Genomic DNA, 15,654 nt, shown 5'->3' with positions numbered 1-15,654 from the left:
TCTCCCTCCACCATCCCCCGGAGCATCGCTCCACCATCCACCCCCGGCCTGCCCTGGCGCTTTCATCTCCCTCGGTCACAATGAACTCCCGCGAGCACTCGGATATGCCTCCGGCCCCTTCCTACCCCTCGCCCAACGCGGCGCAGATGAGTCAGGGCGCCATGCAGTACTACAACCGTCAGTTGACCGCCGACGAGCTCCTCACTGCCGAACTGTCGCGCGAAACCTCTGGCCCCGGCCTCGCCGATGCCTCCAGCAACGGCGTGCACCATGGTCAGTCCATGGTCCTGGGCTCCTCCAACCCTGGCGGTGCTGATATGGGCCGCCCGTCGTCTCCCGACCAGCATCAACAACACATGCTCCAGTTCACCCCAAGCCAGCAAGTGGGCGTCGATCCGAATCACGATCTGAGCTACGGTGACCAGAGCGCCAGAAGGAAGCGATCAAAGATTTCTCGAGCGTGCGATGAGTGCAGGCGCAAGAAGGTACTGTACCTGACACGCTCTCCCCAAAACAACGCGTCGCGACTCCATCCATCTGACTTTTTTTTTTTCCGCATCCTAGGTCCGTTGCGATGCAAGCTCCGAATCCGGTGTCGAAACCTGCTCGAACTGTCGTCGCCTTGGGGTTGTTTGTCAATTCAGCCGTGTTCCCATGAAGCGTGGCCCTAGCAAAGGGTAAGAGCTACGATACGCGTTTGCCTCTACGGGCAACAGGATGGTGTTTCGCTGACGAACGCGATAGTTACATCAAGGAATTGGCGGAGCGATTGCATACTCTCGAAAGTCAGATGCAACCTGCTATGGTCCACCCTGACATGCCATACCAAACGATGAACGAAGTGTCTTCGCCAAGGGCGTACCAGGACTTTTCGCCACCAATGGACGCTGGCCCAATTGGCCGAAAAAGGACATACTCGGTGTTTGAAGGGCTGCCAAGCTCATCGTTTGCGCAGGCGCCTTTTAATACTCGCCCGCATAATGCATTTGGTTCGTAACGCTCCTTGACGGCTTCACGGCTCACTTGGCTAACTGTAGTAGAAGCAGGAGAAAGCTCGACCGATCCTTGCAATCCTTCTGTTATGAACAACTCTGCGCCCAAGCCCGGAAATCTGTTTTGGACCACCGGCAACGAAAACGAGTTACCGTCCGGACTCGAAATACCTGAAGTGCCTAAGCAAGCTTTGGATGAGGACATGACTCCATTGGATGTGGATGAGGGTGCACTCAATGCGTACGTCCCTTTCCGGATTCGCGCCCATCTTGCGTAACCCTTTCTAACTCCAGGTAGTTACTACCAGAAGATTCACCCCGTCTTTCCCATCCTGCCACACTCCAAAGAACGTCTTCTTGAAATTCTACACCAATGCAGCCGAGAGGTCCAGGAGATATTTCTGTACAGCATTTTTACAGTGACGCGTACCAACATGGACCGTGTGATGAGCACCTTCGAGAGGGTAACCTCGTTTGATAATGCCCAGGATCTTCTTCTCTACTATACCCGGCAGCCCGCCATGGTGCGCCCAACTGGTGTGAACCTGATCTGGCTTCAGACCATGCTGCTCATGATCCTCGACTGTGACTACCGAGGGCCCGACAACTTCACCATGAAAGATGGAGTGCCTAAGCACTCGCTTATCCAGTCTGCCACCAAGCTTGGCTCGGATATGGCGAAGGCTCTTGGCCAGTTGAAGACTAAACGGTCGTCGGACCCGGATGTCGATTCGGACGCAAACCTTGTAAGACGCAGTTGGGTATCCCTGGGCATCCTGACTCGCTGGTATGCCATCAGTGTTGCGGACCCTAGTGTCCTCGGAACATTTGAGATTGGTGGCCGTGAAGATGAAAGAGTTCTTGGTTCGGTCGCCGCCGGAATTGGCTGTATGTCCAACCGTCCCACTTACGTGCTGCTGGCACTATTGACTAACGCTGTTTTGCTCTAGCTTACTCCACTTTCCTTGTTGAGATGGTTACACTGGCTGCGCAAGAACATAACGTTTGCCAAACCAACTCAGGGCTAGGCCGTATGGTTGGGGCGAATCTGGTCGCATCGCTTGAGCGTCTCACCGAGATAGGGGATTTCCGCAAGCCCTACGACAACATAGAAGAGCCCACCCCTCACACCTTCATCGAGAGCCTGCAGAACCAACTATACTGGACTGTCCGCCTGTTGATCAAACGCCACATCTTCGTCTACAGCCCGTACGAGATAATCTATGCTGCCGAAGAGGTGATCAACGAATTGCACAAGGCAAGCATGCAGTCCCGCCTGACAACACCGTTCGACTTGCACAGTCTGGCTCTGGCTTCCATGACTCTTCTCGAGTCCACCGTGCTCCCCGAGTTTGCAAACCAATGCTGGGAGTCTCTCAAAAAGGTTGAAGACATCCTCGAGTACCGCTCCAAACGCACGTCCGAGATGGGCGAGTTCGGGGATATTCTCGCCACTGCAGGCTGGGATGCCAAGATCCACGTATTTCTTGAATGGCGACGCGCCAAGGCACAGGAGAACCAGCTCCAGGACCCCAACCTCGTGAAGAGCGGCTCCGCGGCGCCACCGGTCATGGGTCCCAACGAGCAGCGCTCCCTCCAGCACCTGGCGGATCTTGCCGTCGGCGCTGAGGGCCAAGTCGCCGCCAATGTCTCCTCCCCTCCTCCCGCCATCCCCTCAACCGATAACAACATGAACGCTACCTCCCCCAACCTGGTCTCTCCCCAGCTCCAGGGTCATACGGTCGTGGATTACACTCTCCTCACAAAAGAAGGTTACCTGAATGTTTTCTCCGGGCTGATCTATCGTCGGTCTCGGTAAGCTAAGCATGCATGCATGGCTGGATGTGTTGTGTTTGCGTTTTTACTAGTGGTAAATTGGAAAATCGAAATCTCTTTCTTTCTTAGTTGAGCTGGACTTCTCTTCTCTTCTCTTCTCTTGTCTTCTTTTCTCTTTTCGTTTCGGGAAAAGCCGCTTTTATTCCTCATGCTTAGTTACTTCTAATGATTGCTTCGTCTTGCTGTGCCGTGGCCAGCGTGTTGTTTTGTTTCTTGCTAGGTTCTGTATGTAATACTACTCTAAATGTATATCCTGGAGGAGTGTTTTCCGTTGAAATGTGTAGAGTATATCCACCCAGTAAGGATAACTTCATGGCATTCTCGGCATTAGGTGGTAATAGTAGTAGTCCGGTCAAACATTCACAATTGAAATAGAACACGAAGTAGGCACACGCAAATCAGATTTAAAACGGCCAGATAATTATAACAAGGGGTTCTGTTATCTCCCGAACCCGACCCGTCTCCAGATTCCCTCCATATCCTGACAAAGCTGGTGAAACCCGTCATCGTCAAGTTGGCTGCAAATCCACGCTTCCACGCTGGCGGTCCGCTCCGCAGTGGGGGCGGACATGTACGAGGAGAGATCTGCTACTGTAATTGCGTCTGTCATCTGGGGTTGATAGGAGGTTTCGGGGGTTTCGTCCGGTTTGGATAAGGGAGCGGGTGGGCTCATCGGTCGTAGGTTTGTTTCTGTGCTTGGGGTTGGTTGTACCTCCTGATATGAGTGTAAGTTGGACTGATTGGGGAGGTATGGCTCGTTTTTGGACTTTGGAATTGGATCCTCAGGCCGTGGTATTTTGAGAACGGTGATTCGTCCGCTTGAGGTTGCTGGTCTTGTCTGGGATGGCTTGGTGGATGTTTGAGGGGGTTTGTTTCTAGCTATTATGTATCAAACGGGAGAGATTAGCGTAGCTCGTTCTTGGTATGTGAGGGCTGAATTCGGAATTGCTGTACCGTTGTCATAGGATTGAGTGGATGCACTTGCTGCTTGCGAAAAGGTTGGTGGCAGCTTTGCTAGAGTGCCTGTTCTTTTCAGCCCTGGCTTGGAAAATGGTAGTTCCCTTTTCGGTGGTAGGGTGTCGTTCAGAGACGGTGTGGGATGTGTTCCTGTTGATGTGTAAGGTCTAGGCCGATTCATGTCTGGGTTGTTCAGATTTGGTATATTATTTGGCTGCGCGAAGTCGAAGGGATTGTTTCCATGTGTGAGAGTTTGGATGCTGCTGGCTGCAGTGAAGAGGGTGTTGCGAGTTTGATTGGTACCTGATGAAGAGGGAGGCACTGGGATGCCATGGTAGTTAGTTATATGGCTGTATGATGTTGACATATGAGGTACTTACCTGTAGTAACGCTGGAGGGGCCAGATATACTAGTTGTTGAGGGGTATGGAGGATAGATAGAACCTGTTGACGAGGATGAAGCCGGGATATTCGGACCGTTTTGTGCCTCCTTTACCATGGATGTAGGCTCGATGGATCCCGAATTCCAGTGGGACGAGGTCAGTGGCCGCACGGAACCAACGCTGGCCTCTGAGAACGGACACTTCATGTCGCTCAGGATCGCTAGGGCTGTATAGAAGTCACGGTCTAAGGAGAACTTGATCTGGAAGCGACGAACCTGGAGGATGCTTAGCAGGGCAGCTAGATGGACTTTATTCTCTTACTGCATTTCCCCGGGGATACTTCACGGCCAGACAGGGTAGCTTTACGACGACCGCAAAGATTGACCTGAAGGATGGGTTCTGACTGGATTGGTTCATGTTCCCGGCTTCGATAACTAGATGAGTGAGATCAATCTCTTCCTGAGGATCTCAGATTCAGTGTTTGCATTTCTTTTGCTTTGTAGAGCTTTTGTCTCTTACCAAGCTCTCATGAACGCGGAGAACCTTTAGCAGAATCCTGTCTGGAGTGAAGCTTGTCATTGGAAGCCTCTCAAAGATGCCAGTCAGATCCCCATTACCCATCACATGGCACCAGTTCAATGGGCCTCTGTGGTTGAATGAAGTGGTTGAATGGGAAAACTTGGCTAACGATAGACGGGCGAGAGAGGTGGGTTCAACAGACTGCTGGGCATGGCGATGCATGGTTTGAATTGATCTATCTGGAAATGTAGATATAGAGAAACAATATGGATACACTATATAGGCATCAATATCGCGATTCGATGATGCTTTATATCTCGGGGTGAGTGTGAAGGAGGAGTGTCTGTTGAACAGGAGAGAGCGTGGTGGGTGACTATAGTACCAGCAGGTGACCTGAGACTAGGCCCAATATCACCAGCCCTGCTCTTCTCTCGCTCTGAGAGCTCTGCACACCTAATTGGAATAGTATGTAATGGGGAGAAGGATGATGATGGTTATTTGCACCAGGTAAGCTGGACCGTTTAGATTATATTCTTTTGAGGTACGGAGTAGTGTGTTTAATGATAAAATAAATGTCCAATGACATTCGTAATATTTTTCATGTAAAAGGTGTGCTTTGTGAATGGACAGAGTGGATAAAATGACTAGAAAAAGTAGCCTTGAGCGCCTTGTACACCCCGCACTATGTGAAAGAATAAATACCAATAATATACAAACCTGAGGCCGCAAGATCAGGCACAATGGCAAATGAAGCAAACAGGGCAAACAGGGCAAACAAGACAAACGCATTCCTGACCGGGATGCCGGAACCAGCAATAATCCGGGCACGCGCCTGAGGCCAGAAGGAGCAGCGCGGACTTTTGCCTGCGGATGCAAAGAAGGACGGATCGATCGCAGGTTCAGCTCGTCTCGATATTTCCCCAGCGCCCTCCCTTCCTGGGCCTTAGCAAAGGAATTGGCACCTCACTTCGGACTAGATCTGTCGCTGCCAGTCACATATGATCCGCGCAGCCACACTTTCCAATTAATTCCCTCAGCGCCTCCTACGCGAACGTCTATGTTGTTGTCCCGTCGCATCCTCTCTTGTTCCCAGCAGCCAGTCCCTCCGATAGCTTCGTACCGCGCCTAAGCTTCCTGTCCGTCGCCAACCTACCGTCGATCCCACCTCACAAGCGACCATTTCGCCCGAACGACCTCCGTGTTGGATTCCATCTCATCACACCGAGATATTCGCAGGGCGTGATTTCGAGGGGGTACCTGAAAGAGACGGAAGACGGGGTTTCAGACAGTCCGATCGTTTGAAAGTGGCACTTACATTTCGCGCGTTTGACCACAGACCTTTCGCACTCAGCCCGCAGAAGGTACCTTTGGCCAACAGCCCGGGTTAGTTGGGTCAGCCTGGGGTCTTTTGGAGGAAGGATCCATACACAAGAAAACAGGTCCAGGCGTGCTTGAGTCAAGCCCAATATGGCTTCCCAGACTCCCCGCACGTCCCTGCGAGGTACGTTCCGCCCCAGCTCACGTCGCCCTTGTTGGTAAAGCTCATATTGATGTCCTGTAGAGGGCTTGCGGCAGGCTCCCAAGGCCAATCAGCCTTTCATCCCGGATACCACACCCGCCAGACGCTCACATACCCACGCGAACCAATCCCCACCGCCACCATCAGTGGCCGACACGCAAACCAATTCCCCCGTCCCGAACCCGAGCTCCAACAATTCACATTTCCAACCGGACAATTGGGAAGGAAATGAGCAGAAGGTGCCGATGAATACAAGAGAGGTCGCGACACCGGGCAACAGGCCGGGCCTGTTTCTCAGTCTGCACGGCAAGGTGGCCAAGCAACCCGACTTCTATGACCCCTACTACCCCCTCAGACATCTCGAAGTCCCGAAGTGTACGTGAGGTCCTGACGCTTGTCTTGTGATTTAGAGACCTTGCTGACACCCTTGAACAGCGGACCACATCTATAAACGTGCCCATTACGGTTTGCAGTCCGGCATTCCCGACGAAGTCGATTTCGCGTTGTACCATCTTGTCCAGATATCAAACCAGCGTTGGGACAAGTTTAAGTTTGAGGGTTTCCCCTTGCTAGCAGAGACCTTGATGGAAAAGGCCATAGACATCTCCTTACTCTGCACGGGCGTGAAATGGGAACTTCAGTACGACTTTCGTGAATCCATGGATCGTGTCAACGTGCTCAACTCCCTACACGGAACACGAGATCTGCTCAATAAGATCAAGAGGATACCTGTCACATTGCCTAGCGACACCCTGGAAACGGACGACTTCAACCACCGTCTACGAAATGTCAAGGAGGCCACACTGGTTCTTAGGAATATGGTTCTGCTCAAAGAGAACGCTTTCTATGTTTCGCGTTATGCGAAAGGCCTTCTGAGGGATTTCCTAGTCTTACTGATCAATCTTCCTAACCAGCCACGTCTCAACGAAATCAAGAACGACGCGTTAGACATTGCGGAAGAGGTCACCAAGTTCATGCGGACTGATCCTGAAGATCCGCTCTGGATTTCGCTGCTGGACTGCCTCGAATCACCGGATCGCGCCCACGTCGTTCGTGCCCTTTGGGCGATCACACATTTCTCCACCGAACTGGATGAGCCGGAAGGAAACCGTGCAATGGAGCGCATGCCAAAACAAACCCTGCAGCAACTGTACTTTCACACTCTCCTGGACTTGGACAAAGATGTCCTAAGTGGTGCACTCGACTTCTGGTATCAATATACCCTTTCGCGTGAGAACATCGAGACCATGCTGGAGATCTTCGACTTCCCAAGCGTTTTCGCGCCCCGGATGATTGCGTTACTGACGTACGAAGCCCGACCTAGCAAGAAAGAGACAGTGCTGCAAGAGGAGAAGGTAGCGCCGCCGCCGTCCGAGATCCCGCGCGTGCCAGCAGAGCTCCTGAAGGACCTGATGGAGCTACAAGAGCCGGAGCGCAGCTCTCGCTGGCTGCGCTGCTGCTTTGTCGAGGATGCTGAATGTGAAATTACCCAAATAGCTCTGTGGCAAGCGTACCAGAGCCGATTCGCAGACCCTCGGGTTCCTGGGGGTGGTGTTCTCCCGGCAGCCGAGTTCATCAAAAATGTCAGTACAACCTTCACCAATGCGCAAGCGCAAGTCATCAACGGGCCCGGTGCGGCGACTCGCTTCATCATCAAAGGAATCCGTCCGCTCGAGACCGCCTACACATTCCAGGGATTCCCCTACACTTACTGCAAATGGGCCGATAACTCCAAGCCGACGAAGACCTGCCAGCGTGCTTTTGGATCCCCCGCAGACCTGCGCAACCACGTTTTCACCGACCACATGGAGCTCAAGGCAACCGACACCCCCGGCCATTACAACCTAGACGATGCCGAATCACCAATCCACACCTGTAACTGGGACAACTGCACGCGGTTCCGCTCCTCTGGGCCTAGTGCTAACACCGCCATGGTGGCCGGTCACGTGGCCTCGCACTTACCCGAAGAGCGCCCCGAGGACGCAGAGGCCCCCGTATCCAAGCGCGCGGTGCTCCAAGAGCGCATCGTTCGCAAGTGGTTCTACATGGATACTCCAGTCAACGAGAGGGCCGAGCCCATCGGCGTAGCCTACAAGGCCGCCCTGGTGCTGCGCAACATCGCGCGAAACCTCCCCAACGGCGTGGTCCAAAAATACGGTCTCGTGTGGAAGAAGGCGGTCTTCCTCAGCCACCGTCCGAAGATAGTGGAAATATGGGACCGGAATCGCTCACTACGCAAGGAACTTACGGAGTTGATCATGATAATAGAGAAAGAGGATTATTATTAAATGAATCTGCCGAGTGACGAACTGGAGTTTTTCTTTCTTTCAGGTTCCCGCTATTCTATGGCATTTCTAAAGTGTGGCTGCTTCTTTTCTCTCTCCCCCCCCCCTTTTTTTTTCTCTCTATTTCAATTATCTTCTGATATGTTGTACAAATACCCTGGCTTATCTCCCTTGTTATTTCTCTTTAACTCCGTGTGTGGTGTCTGCTTTTAATTTCTTTCTGCTGTACTCCCCACCCACCCTTGGAAATAAGCCTTAAGCAACAAACAAGTGTGCGCTTCTATGCTACTGAACCCCCCGAGGAGGGAACATTCATAAAATCGGTTGGGAAATTGATCGGCAATCTGACTAAATGGCGTCCGGGTGATGAGGTAGATCTGGAGATTGGCTGTTGTGTCGCGTTATGATTTCTTTAATCTTTCTTTTTTTCTTTCTTTTTTTTTTCTCCTTCTAGTCTTCAGTCTTTCTCTTTTCGTTCCGCAGTCATGCGTCCATGCCTTTGCTTGACGAGTGTACTATACGGTGTGGAGTGGAGTGGAGTGGAGTGGTGTGCTATGGTGTCGGCAACTGGGCGGAGGACGATCCTCCAATCTCTAGACAAATGCCTTTTTTCTTTTCTAGAACCTAATTGCCATTTGCAATATTCCGGGCTCACCTTGGGTTTGAGTTTGAGTTTCGGTTCCTTTGTGTTAGGTCTTAGTGTTTGTGATGGTGATGGGAGTATACAGTAGCAAGGGAACGAGGCCGTAGCGTAGGACTGTTGAAAGTTGGGGGGTGATCTAGCTGTCTAGTACTGTAGCTAGGATGCCGGAGTCATGTGGTAGCCTTAGACACAGCCATGCTGATGGTTTGTCCTCATGATGGTTTCATGATACTCTTGTAATACTATTATTGTAATGTCCTTATAATATCCGGTTATTATTTTTCTAATATTCTTATAACATGCTTCTAATATTCGTACAAAATCCTCATAATATCATCACAATGTCCGTACAACGTCCTCGAAACGGAGAAGGTTCTCACAGCAGTAAGTAATCACAACACACACAGAGAGAGAGAGGGGGGGGTATCCGTATTTGAAATCTTTATATATATATATATATATATATCTCACCCATACATCAGCGGATGATCAACATTGACGTAGAGATCCGCCAGGAAATTCTCGTAACTCGTCCAGGCCATCTCGTTTCCGGGCCCGGGATTGTTGAAATCGACTGCGTCCCAGACACACGGCCACGCCGACGCGCTCTCAACGCTCTCCGGTGTATGGATAGCCATAACGGTCGCGTGGCCTTGGTCTAAGCCCGGTGTAAAACCCATTGGTGAGGGATGCGTGGACATCGGTGGCGCGGGTGCGATGTCCATGGATGACGAGTAGGTTGGCATGCTAGAGCCAGGAGCAGGACTGGGACCAGAGATGGGGATAGAGCCAGGGCCAGAGATGGAACTGGGACTGGGGCCAGTGACGGAGCCAGAGCCAGAACGAGAACCAGAACCAGAACCGGCGAGTAATTGGGCTCGTCTCACGCGGGCCCGATCCATGATCTTCTCCATGGGTCTCCACAGCATCCCCCGACTCGTATCGGCGACTAGACGGGCCAACTCATCGAAGGCGAGTTCGACAGGATCCCAGAATCTCTCCATCAGGGCGAGGTCCTCGCAGACGCAGAGCTCAGCGATAGCGACGGCGAGACTGTGCCAGGGCGGGAAGGCAAATTTGATCCAGTGCCAGGTGAGGCCGCGGGGGTCGGCGCGGAGACGGTGGTAGGTGACGAGGACGTTGACGGCGAATTCGAGGAGACGTTCGCTGCGGATATGGGGCGGGGTGAAGTTTGGGGCGCGTTGAAGGGGACGGAGGGTGATGAGTTGCATGGACGCGTGGGTGCATTCCGCGACGGAGCGGGTGAGCCATTGGAAGGGGATTTTGTCGGGTGAGGAGTGGCGGAGGAGTCTGGAGACGGTTTGCTGGAATTCGATGACGAGTTGTTGGCGGATGGCGAGGGTGTTGACGGAGGGTTCGGTGAAGTCGGAGAAGTTGAGCGAGCGGGTGACGTATTGCGCTTTTTGGATCATCATGGTGAAGGTCATGTCTGTGAAGCCGGGGGAGTCGGGCGGGTTGGCTTCCATGTTGGGGGAGAGGTCAATGTCGTTGACGTTGGCTGGGGGGTGGGTTTCGAGCCAGCTGGCTTGCATCATAGGTTCGGAGGCGCGGTCCATCGAGGCTTGAATGTCGAGGAAGCCGATGGCGAGCCAGAGGCGGCGGCGGAGCTGTCGTTCAAAGGGTCGGACGGGGAATGGAGGGTTGGGGATGTGCAGAGATAAGGCTTGTGCGATGCGGAGGGCCAGGCTGAGCATTGTCCACATGCGGCGGCTTTGGTCTTGAGAGCGGAGGGCTAGCTTGAGGAGTGTGAGTTGGGGGTATTGGGAGTGTTAGAGGGTGTAGAACTGACTAGAAAGAGAACGTAGGCTTGTAGCACTGTCAGGTCGTTTGTGATGATGAAGTCCGCTCGAGCCAGAGCGGATTCCGCTTCTTTTTGATACCTCGCAACCATCGTCGCTTTGGAGATGCCGAATACGCGCATGCTCTCCTCATCACTCAGACTGCAGGACGCTGCGTAGTAGATCGAATAGGCGAGGGCGCTTGGAGCGAGATGTCCCATCTCGTAGTCAAGATAAGGCTTTCCCTCAACTAGGAAGGATTTCAGTGAAGGCCTATGTAGAATCTTGCAAAGAGGGTCCACTCTTTCAACAAAGATCCGAGCCAGTTGGTGATGGATGTGCAAAGCCCCTGGCTGCTCTCGATTGGTAGACTCGCCCACGCCACTAGCCATGGAGAGAAGGCGATGGTAGTTACGGGGATGACTACTCTCAGCACTACTGCCATCACCTGGCCTCTCATTCGGATGCACATCCGGCACCTATTCCCACAATTAGCAACCCAACCAAATCCTCGACCACACTCTGCACTCGCCCAACTCACCTCATTCAGTAAATTCGCCCAGAACGAAGACCCCAGATACGTATCAGGGGGCTGGGCCCGCCCAGCACCCTCACCGCGCGGGTTCTCCCCTTCCGACGATCGTTCCCGTGAGCTTTCGCGCTGGTGCTGGTGCTGGTGTTGGTGCTGCTCCGCGGCCCCCTCCGACGCAGCAGCCGCGGATAGGATCGCACGAGCAGAGCTCTGACTCCCCCCACGGGCCAAATCCCGGATAATGCCCTCGAGTTTCGAGACACGGTCCTTCAGGTTGACATCGGAGTCGGCAGGACGCTCCGTGGCTAGCCTTCCCGATCTGCCGCGCGGTAGACGGGCTCGTTCCACGGGGACGCATCTGGTCCCGAGACGCTGGCAGTTGGTGCAAGGGTTCAGCTTGTCACACTTGACTTTGCGGAGGCGACATGCCTCACAACTGAGCCGCACTTTGGGCTTGGTGGATGAGTGGGATTGGGATGCAGCGTTTCCTGCTGCGTCCGCGGACGGGCTGGGGTGATGATTCATGGTGCGCGAGAAGAGCTGCTGGTTGCTAGGTGCTTACTCATCCAGACTTGAGGCAGGGACATCGTTCATCTGATCGAGTCGGTTGGGTTGGTGAGCGGCAGCAGGAGGGATGCGTGGATTACGGAGTCATGCAGATATGCCGACAAAATACGGAGGACGACCCGCGATGACGGAGATCGGCCACGGGTGCCTCAGGACCCACGGCATGCCAACCCACTCCGAGGGCCGATCCACCGCCGAGTTTCTGGTTGTTACGGAGTCTACTTCTACGACCACCACAATCAAGTATGATGTCGATTTCGGATTCGCAATATACATTGGCACGCATGGCATGACGACTACATAAGCTAAGGAACCCGTGACCCCGCCCATTTTACAAACCCTAATGCGACGTCCATATCCCTAGTCCGGAGTGATAGGAAGCAAGATACCAAAAAAAAAAAAGGGAAACAAGAAAAGGCAGTCTGAGGACTAGGATTGCAGAAGTGAAAGAAGGAAAATGGATGGAAGATTAAATCACATTCGTGTCCTGCCGCTCAAGTCTAAAAGATAGACGATAAACACCAAATATGTGCAAAAGAGACGGAAGAGTGGAAGCATGGACGGCCTGGCCTTACTCCCAAACGTTGGAGAACAGATCATCGGATCCACCAAACCCGCCTGCCGATTTGGATGGAGCCCCCGTGTTGTTCGTCGTACTGGCGGCCGTCCTCGAGGTGCTAGGAGCCGGAGGAATCGGTGCCGCGCTGGCCCATCCGCCGAAGTCTTCGTCGGCCGCCACAGTCGGAGCCGCTTTGGTTGCAGGAGAGGACATACCCCAGCCACCAATGTCATTCGCGGTGAGGGTATCCGGCACCTTCATCGAAGACGAGGGCGCGGCTGGTGCAGGAGTGGGGTCAGGGGTGCTCCAGGCATTGCCTCCCCAGGGGTCGATGGTGGTGGGGGGAAGCACGCTTGCTGCGGGTTTAGGCGCCGGTGCGGGAGGATTGAGGTTGAATGCGGACTTCAGTTCCTGCTGCGGAGAGGGCGACGTGAAAGCCGGGGGGGGCGAGATCGCAGCAGCCGGGGCCGGTGAGGAAAACCCGAACAGGTCGTTGGATAGGGGTGACTGGGCCTTGGGCGGCGGCGGAGACGCAAAACTGCTGAATCCCCCATCAAAGCCTCCGGATGACATGGACGTGGTGCGGGATTGCGGCTTGGGCGGGGGTACAGTAGGAGAAGCCAGGCTATCAAAAAGACTGCCTCCTCCACTACCGACGGACGCAGTGGGCGAAGAAACCTTGGGTGCAGCCGGGGTCGACTTCATACTGGCAAAGCTTGTGAGGTTGGCAAAAGGCGAGGGCTTCTCGGCCGGCTTGGGAGGCGGAGGTGAGGTGGTTGTTGGCATGGTCAATCCGCTGAAAGCATCGGTCAGTCCGCCCATGTTTGAAGAGGATGCGGAATAAGGCGCCGGAGAGGTCAAATCCCCGAAAGAGGTGGTGCGCTCATGGTGCGACGTGGCTGGAGGGGCCTTCGAGTATAGCGATAGGATGGACTGCTTCAAGTCGGGCCGGGATATTCCAGTTGAGCCAGCAGGGGTCGACGAGACGCTGGCCGGCCGGCTGCTGGGGGCAGGCTGAGTGCTGCCAAAGAAATCGAGCCCCAGCAACGAATCGCCTGGACGGGCTGCCGGCTTGGGAGGAGGAGCCGACAGTGGTTGTTTAGGAGGCAGCCGGGTGTTGGGCTCTGTCGTACTGGGACGCGCGGGAGGAGAGATATCGTCACCGAAGAGGTCGATAGATGCTTGTTGTTGACGATGCACCGGTTGACTTGGGGGCGGGGCCACGCGTTGAGACGCCACACGTTGAGATGCAGAGCGCTCAAGCTTCGCCTTTTCCTGTACCACCGCAAGGGGCTACCCGGACATGAGTCAGTGTCTACCATCAACGCTGTTGGATTCCCGATCACGTACTACATCATCATCGCCATCGTCCAAGGTCGAGGGATCGGGCATCGGACCGTCCATAACCCACCGCTTGGATTCGTACTTAGTCCGAATGAAGTTCTCGATTTTCCTGCCCGCAACATTTCCATTAGACACAAGGCCATTGGACTTATAAGTAGGCGGGGAGTTAATCCACTTACGCTTCCGAGGGGACGTGACCGGCGGCGAGTTTCGCTTCCCAGTACCTGCCGAGGACAACCAGTCAGTTCCAGAGCTCCCAGGAAGTATGAAGCGCAGCGGAAGAGACGCACTTGTTTGCCCGTCCATTGCCCCATCTCACGACACTCTGAAGCTGTTCATCCGTCCACGAGTCGAGGTCCACCGACTTCACCCGACTGATATGGGTGCCCATACCCCTATGAATGCCCGAGCAACGGATGCAGATGAAGATACCGAGATTCCATGATGCCCATCGTGGATCTAAACACACAGTAATTAGCCAGCGATTACACAACACATCCATACACCCCCATTGGGGCGATCGTGGTGCGGAAACAGCAACAGTGCCGCCTCGAAGTAAAGTTGCGGCGGGGGGGGGGGTCACTCACGCTTATTGCGCTTGCAATCGGCACATGTCTTGTTCTGGTCGAGTTTCAGCAGGCTCTTGATGACCTGCTGGTTCTGAGCCGCTTGGGACGGCGTGGCACGTCGAGACATCACAGATAAGGGCGCAGTGCTAGTAGAAAAACTAGGGAATGCAATCAGAGAGCAAGAAAGGAGCCGAAAGGGGAGTTGGAACGGGGACGTCAATGGGCCTCCAAGTGGCGGGTTGCGGTGTCCTGGGGGCCTGAGGCAGCAAGGCGGTGGATGCCCGACGCCGGCGGACGCAACGGGCACGTGCTCGGCCTGCAGCGGGTTTGATGTTGATTGCGGCCATTTCGATTAGGGATCCTCGGGATGGAGATCATAGCACGTCGGACTCGTCATACTGTCAATCAAAACCTCATTTCCTCATGCTTCATCTAATAGCTATTTTATAGGCCCTTACCTACATACACAGTATACACCCCACCTCACACCGAAGATCCATATCAAACCACCACTCACCCCTTTATCTACCCTACTTTTCCATAATATGTCACTAGATACCAGCCTTCCCCTCCCCTCCATCCTCCGTAAACCGCAAACTCACACTATTGACACAATGTCTCTCATCCGTCGGCGTCTTATAACCCTCCCCCTTGAACACATGACCCAAATGTCCCCCACAGTTACTACACACGATCTCCGTGCGCTCCATCCCAAACGAGCTATCTGTATGTCTCGTCACCGCCCCCGGGATGGAATCGAAGTATGCCGGCCATCCACACCCGGACTTGAACTTGTGCGATGCCTTGTAGATCGGCGCGTTGCAGCCCGCGCAGTTGTAGACTCCCTGCGAGGGGTAATGAGAATCGTATTCGCCCGTGCCTGGTCGTTCGGTTCCTTTTTGGCGGAGGATGCGGAATTGTTCTGTTTTCGTGTGGGAAGGTGGAGAGGTTAAATTAAGCTGAGTTTTTGGAGGTTGGGATGTGAGGGGGGGAATGAGGTGCGTTGCATACCTGGGCTTAGGACGGCTTGCCACGCATCTTCACTCCGCTGGTCGGGGTACGACATGTTGGGGGTTTTGGTGTTCTGGGAGTCGGGCTTTGCGCTGGATCCGAAGAAGGAGCTGAGAAAGGGGATGGCTGGGGCGGCTTTG

The 15,654-nt window shown here is 53.9% G+C and overlaps 7 protein-coding genes across 7 annotated transcripts; 2 read left to right on the top strand and 5 right to left on the bottom strand.

Moving 5' to 3' along the window:
• The first annotated feature begins 11 nt into the window (after positions 1 to 11).
• On the top strand, positions 12 to 3,055 carry BO70DRAFT_317156 (putative C6 finger domain protein). Its single transcript, XM_025540374.1, has 6 exons — positions 12 to 485; positions 565 to 677; positions 745 to 989; positions 1,041 to 1,233; positions 1,291 to 1,880; positions 1,943 to 3,055. Exons 1-6 carry the CDS (start codon positions 81 to 83, stop codon positions 2,809 to 2,811), a joined length of 2,415 nt encoding a protein of 804 aa, XP_025398258.1. The 5' UTR covers positions 12 to 80; the 3' UTR covers positions 2,812 to 3,055.
• Positions 3,056 to 3,261: 206 nt separating this feature from the next.
• On the bottom strand, positions 3,262 to 3,514 carry BO70DRAFT_363194 (uncharacterized protein). The gene has a single exon (XM_025543506.1). It carries the CDS (start codon positions 3,499 to 3,501, stop codon positions 3,268 to 3,270), a length of 234 nt encoding a protein of 77 aa, XP_025398257.1. The 5' UTR covers positions 3,502 to 3,514; the 3' UTR covers positions 3,262 to 3,267.
• A 613-nt stretch (positions 3,515 to 4,127) lies between these two features.
• Positions 4,128 to 4,908, bottom strand: BO70DRAFT_294293 (uncharacterized protein; the record flags this gene model as incomplete). Its single annotated transcript, XM_025539472.1, has 3 exons — positions 4,128 to 4,442; positions 4,489 to 4,626; positions 4,687 to 4,908. The coding sequence occupies 3 exons, from the start codon at positions 4,906 to 4,908 to the stop codon at positions 4,128 to 4,130; spliced, it is 675 nt and encodes a 224-aa protein (XP_025398256.1).
• A 1,732-nt stretch (positions 4,909 to 6,640) lies between these two features.
• Positions 6,641 to 8,580, top strand: BO70DRAFT_363193 (putative chromatin remodeling complex subunit (Rsc9)). Its single transcript, XM_025543505.1, has one exon. It carries the CDS (start codon positions 6,790 to 6,792, stop codon positions 8,491 to 8,493), a length of 1,704 nt encoding a protein of 567 aa, XP_025398255.1. The 5' UTR covers positions 6,641 to 6,789; the 3' UTR covers positions 8,494 to 8,580.
• Positions 8,581 to 9,416: 836 nt separating this feature from the next.
• Positions 9,417 to 12,094, bottom strand: BO70DRAFT_430218 (Zn(II)2Cys6 transcription factor). Its single transcript, XM_025548142.1, has 3 exons — positions 11,474 to 12,094; positions 10,944 to 11,411; positions 9,417 to 10,890 (listed from the first exon to the last, which is right to left on the bottom strand). Exons 1-3 carry the CDS (start codon positions 11,987 to 11,989, stop codon positions 9,601 to 9,603), a joined length of 2,274 nt encoding a protein of 757 aa, XP_025398254.1. The 5' UTR covers positions 11,990 to 12,094; the 3' UTR covers positions 9,417 to 9,600.
• A 295-nt stretch (positions 12,095 to 12,389) lies between these two features.
• On the bottom strand, positions 12,390 to 14,699 carry BO70DRAFT_363191 (stromal membrane-associated protein). Its single transcript, XM_025543504.1, has 5 exons — positions 14,522 to 14,699; positions 14,225 to 14,393; positions 14,114 to 14,158; positions 13,941 to 14,043; positions 12,390 to 13,883 (listed from the first exon to the last, which is right to left on the bottom strand). The coding sequence occupies exons 1-5, from the start codon at positions 14,628 to 14,630 to the stop codon at positions 12,603 to 12,605; spliced, it is 1,707 nt and encodes a 568-aa protein (XP_025398253.1). The 5' UTR covers positions 14,631 to 14,699; the 3' UTR covers positions 12,390 to 12,602.
• Positions 14,700 to 14,915: 216 nt separating this feature from the next.
• On the bottom strand, positions 14,916 to 15,654 carry BO70DRAFT_363190 (peptide-methionine (R)-S-oxide reductase). Its single transcript, XM_025543503.1, has 2 exons — positions 15,515 to 15,654; positions 14,916 to 15,425 (listed from the first exon to the last, which is right to left on the bottom strand). The coding sequence occupies exons 1-2, from the start codon at positions 15,567 to 15,569 to the stop codon at positions 15,055 to 15,057; spliced, it is 426 nt and encodes a 141-aa protein (XP_025398252.1). The 5' UTR covers positions 15,570 to 15,654; the 3' UTR covers positions 14,916 to 15,054.

This window comes from Aspergillus heteromorphus (genome assembly GCF_003184545.1).
Source record: "Aspergillus heteromorphus CBS 117.55 chromosome Unknown BO70scaffold_17, whole genome shotgun sequence".
Classification (NCBI taxonomy): Eukaryota; Fungi; Ascomycota; class Eurotiomycetes; order Eurotiales; family Aspergillaceae; genus Aspergillus; species Aspergillus heteromorphus.
This window is presented reverse-complemented; position numbering and strand designations above follow the sequence as displayed.

What these genes read in the sequence shown, in the direction of transcription:
- BO70DRAFT_317156 (XM_025540374.1), top strand. Translation starts at nt 81, where the DNA reads ATGAACTCCCGCGAGCACTCGGATATGCCTCCGGCCCCTTCCTACCCC. An exon ending in ATGAGTGCAGGCGCAAGAAG is followed by an intron (nt 486 to 564) that starts GTACTGTACCTG and finishes TCCGCATCCTAG; the next exon opens with GTCCGTTGCGATGCAAGCTC. An exon ending in AAGCGTGGCCCTAGCAAAGG is followed by an intron (nt 678 to 744) that starts GTAAGAGCTACG and finishes CGAACGCGATAG; the next exon opens with TTACATCAAGGAATTGGCGG.
- BO70DRAFT_363194 (XM_025543506.1), bottom strand. Translation starts at nt 3,501, where the DNA reads ATGAGCCCACCCGCTCCCTTATCCAAACCGGACGAAACCCCCGAAACC.
- BO70DRAFT_363193 (XM_025543505.1), top strand. Translation starts at nt 6,790, where the DNA reads ATGGAAAAGGCCATAGACATCTCCTTACTCTGCACGGGCGTGAAATGG.
- BO70DRAFT_430218 (XM_025548142.1), bottom strand. Translation starts at nt 11,989, where the DNA reads ATGAATCATCACCCCAGCCCGTCCGCGGACGCAGCAGGAAACGCTGCA. An exon ending in GGGCGAATTTACTGAATGAG is followed by an intron (nt 11,412 to 11,473) that starts GTGAGTTGGGCG and finishes TTGTGGGAATAG; the next exon opens with GTGCCGGATGTGCATCCGAA. An exon ending in AAGCCTACGTTCTCTTTCTA is followed by an intron (nt 10,891 to 10,943) that starts GTCAGTTCTACA and finishes ACACTCCTCAAG; the next exon opens with CTAGCCCTCCGCTCTCAAGA.
- BO70DRAFT_363191 (XM_025543504.1), bottom strand. Translation starts at nt 14,630, where the DNA reads ATGTCTCGACGTGCCACGCCGTCCCAAGCGGCTCAGAACCAGCAGGTC. An exon ending in CGATTGCAAGCGCAATAAGC is followed by an intron (nt 14,394 to 14,521) that starts GTGAGTGACCCC and finishes CTGTGTGTTTAG; the next exon opens with ATCCACGATGGGCATCATGG. An exon ending in ACGATGGCGATGATGATGTA is followed by an intron (nt 13,884 to 13,940) that starts GTACGTGATCGG and finishes ATGTCCGGGTAG; the next exon opens with CCCCTTGCGGTGGTACAGGA.
- BO70DRAFT_363190 (XM_025543503.1), bottom strand. Translation starts at nt 15,569, where the DNA reads ATGTCGTACCCCGACCAGCGGAGTGAAGATGCGTGGCAAGCCGTCCTA. An exon ending in GCAAGCCGTCCTAAGCCCAG is followed by an intron (nt 15,426 to 15,514) that starts GTATGCAACGCA and finishes ACACGAAAACAG; the next exon opens with AACAATTCCGCATCCTCCGC.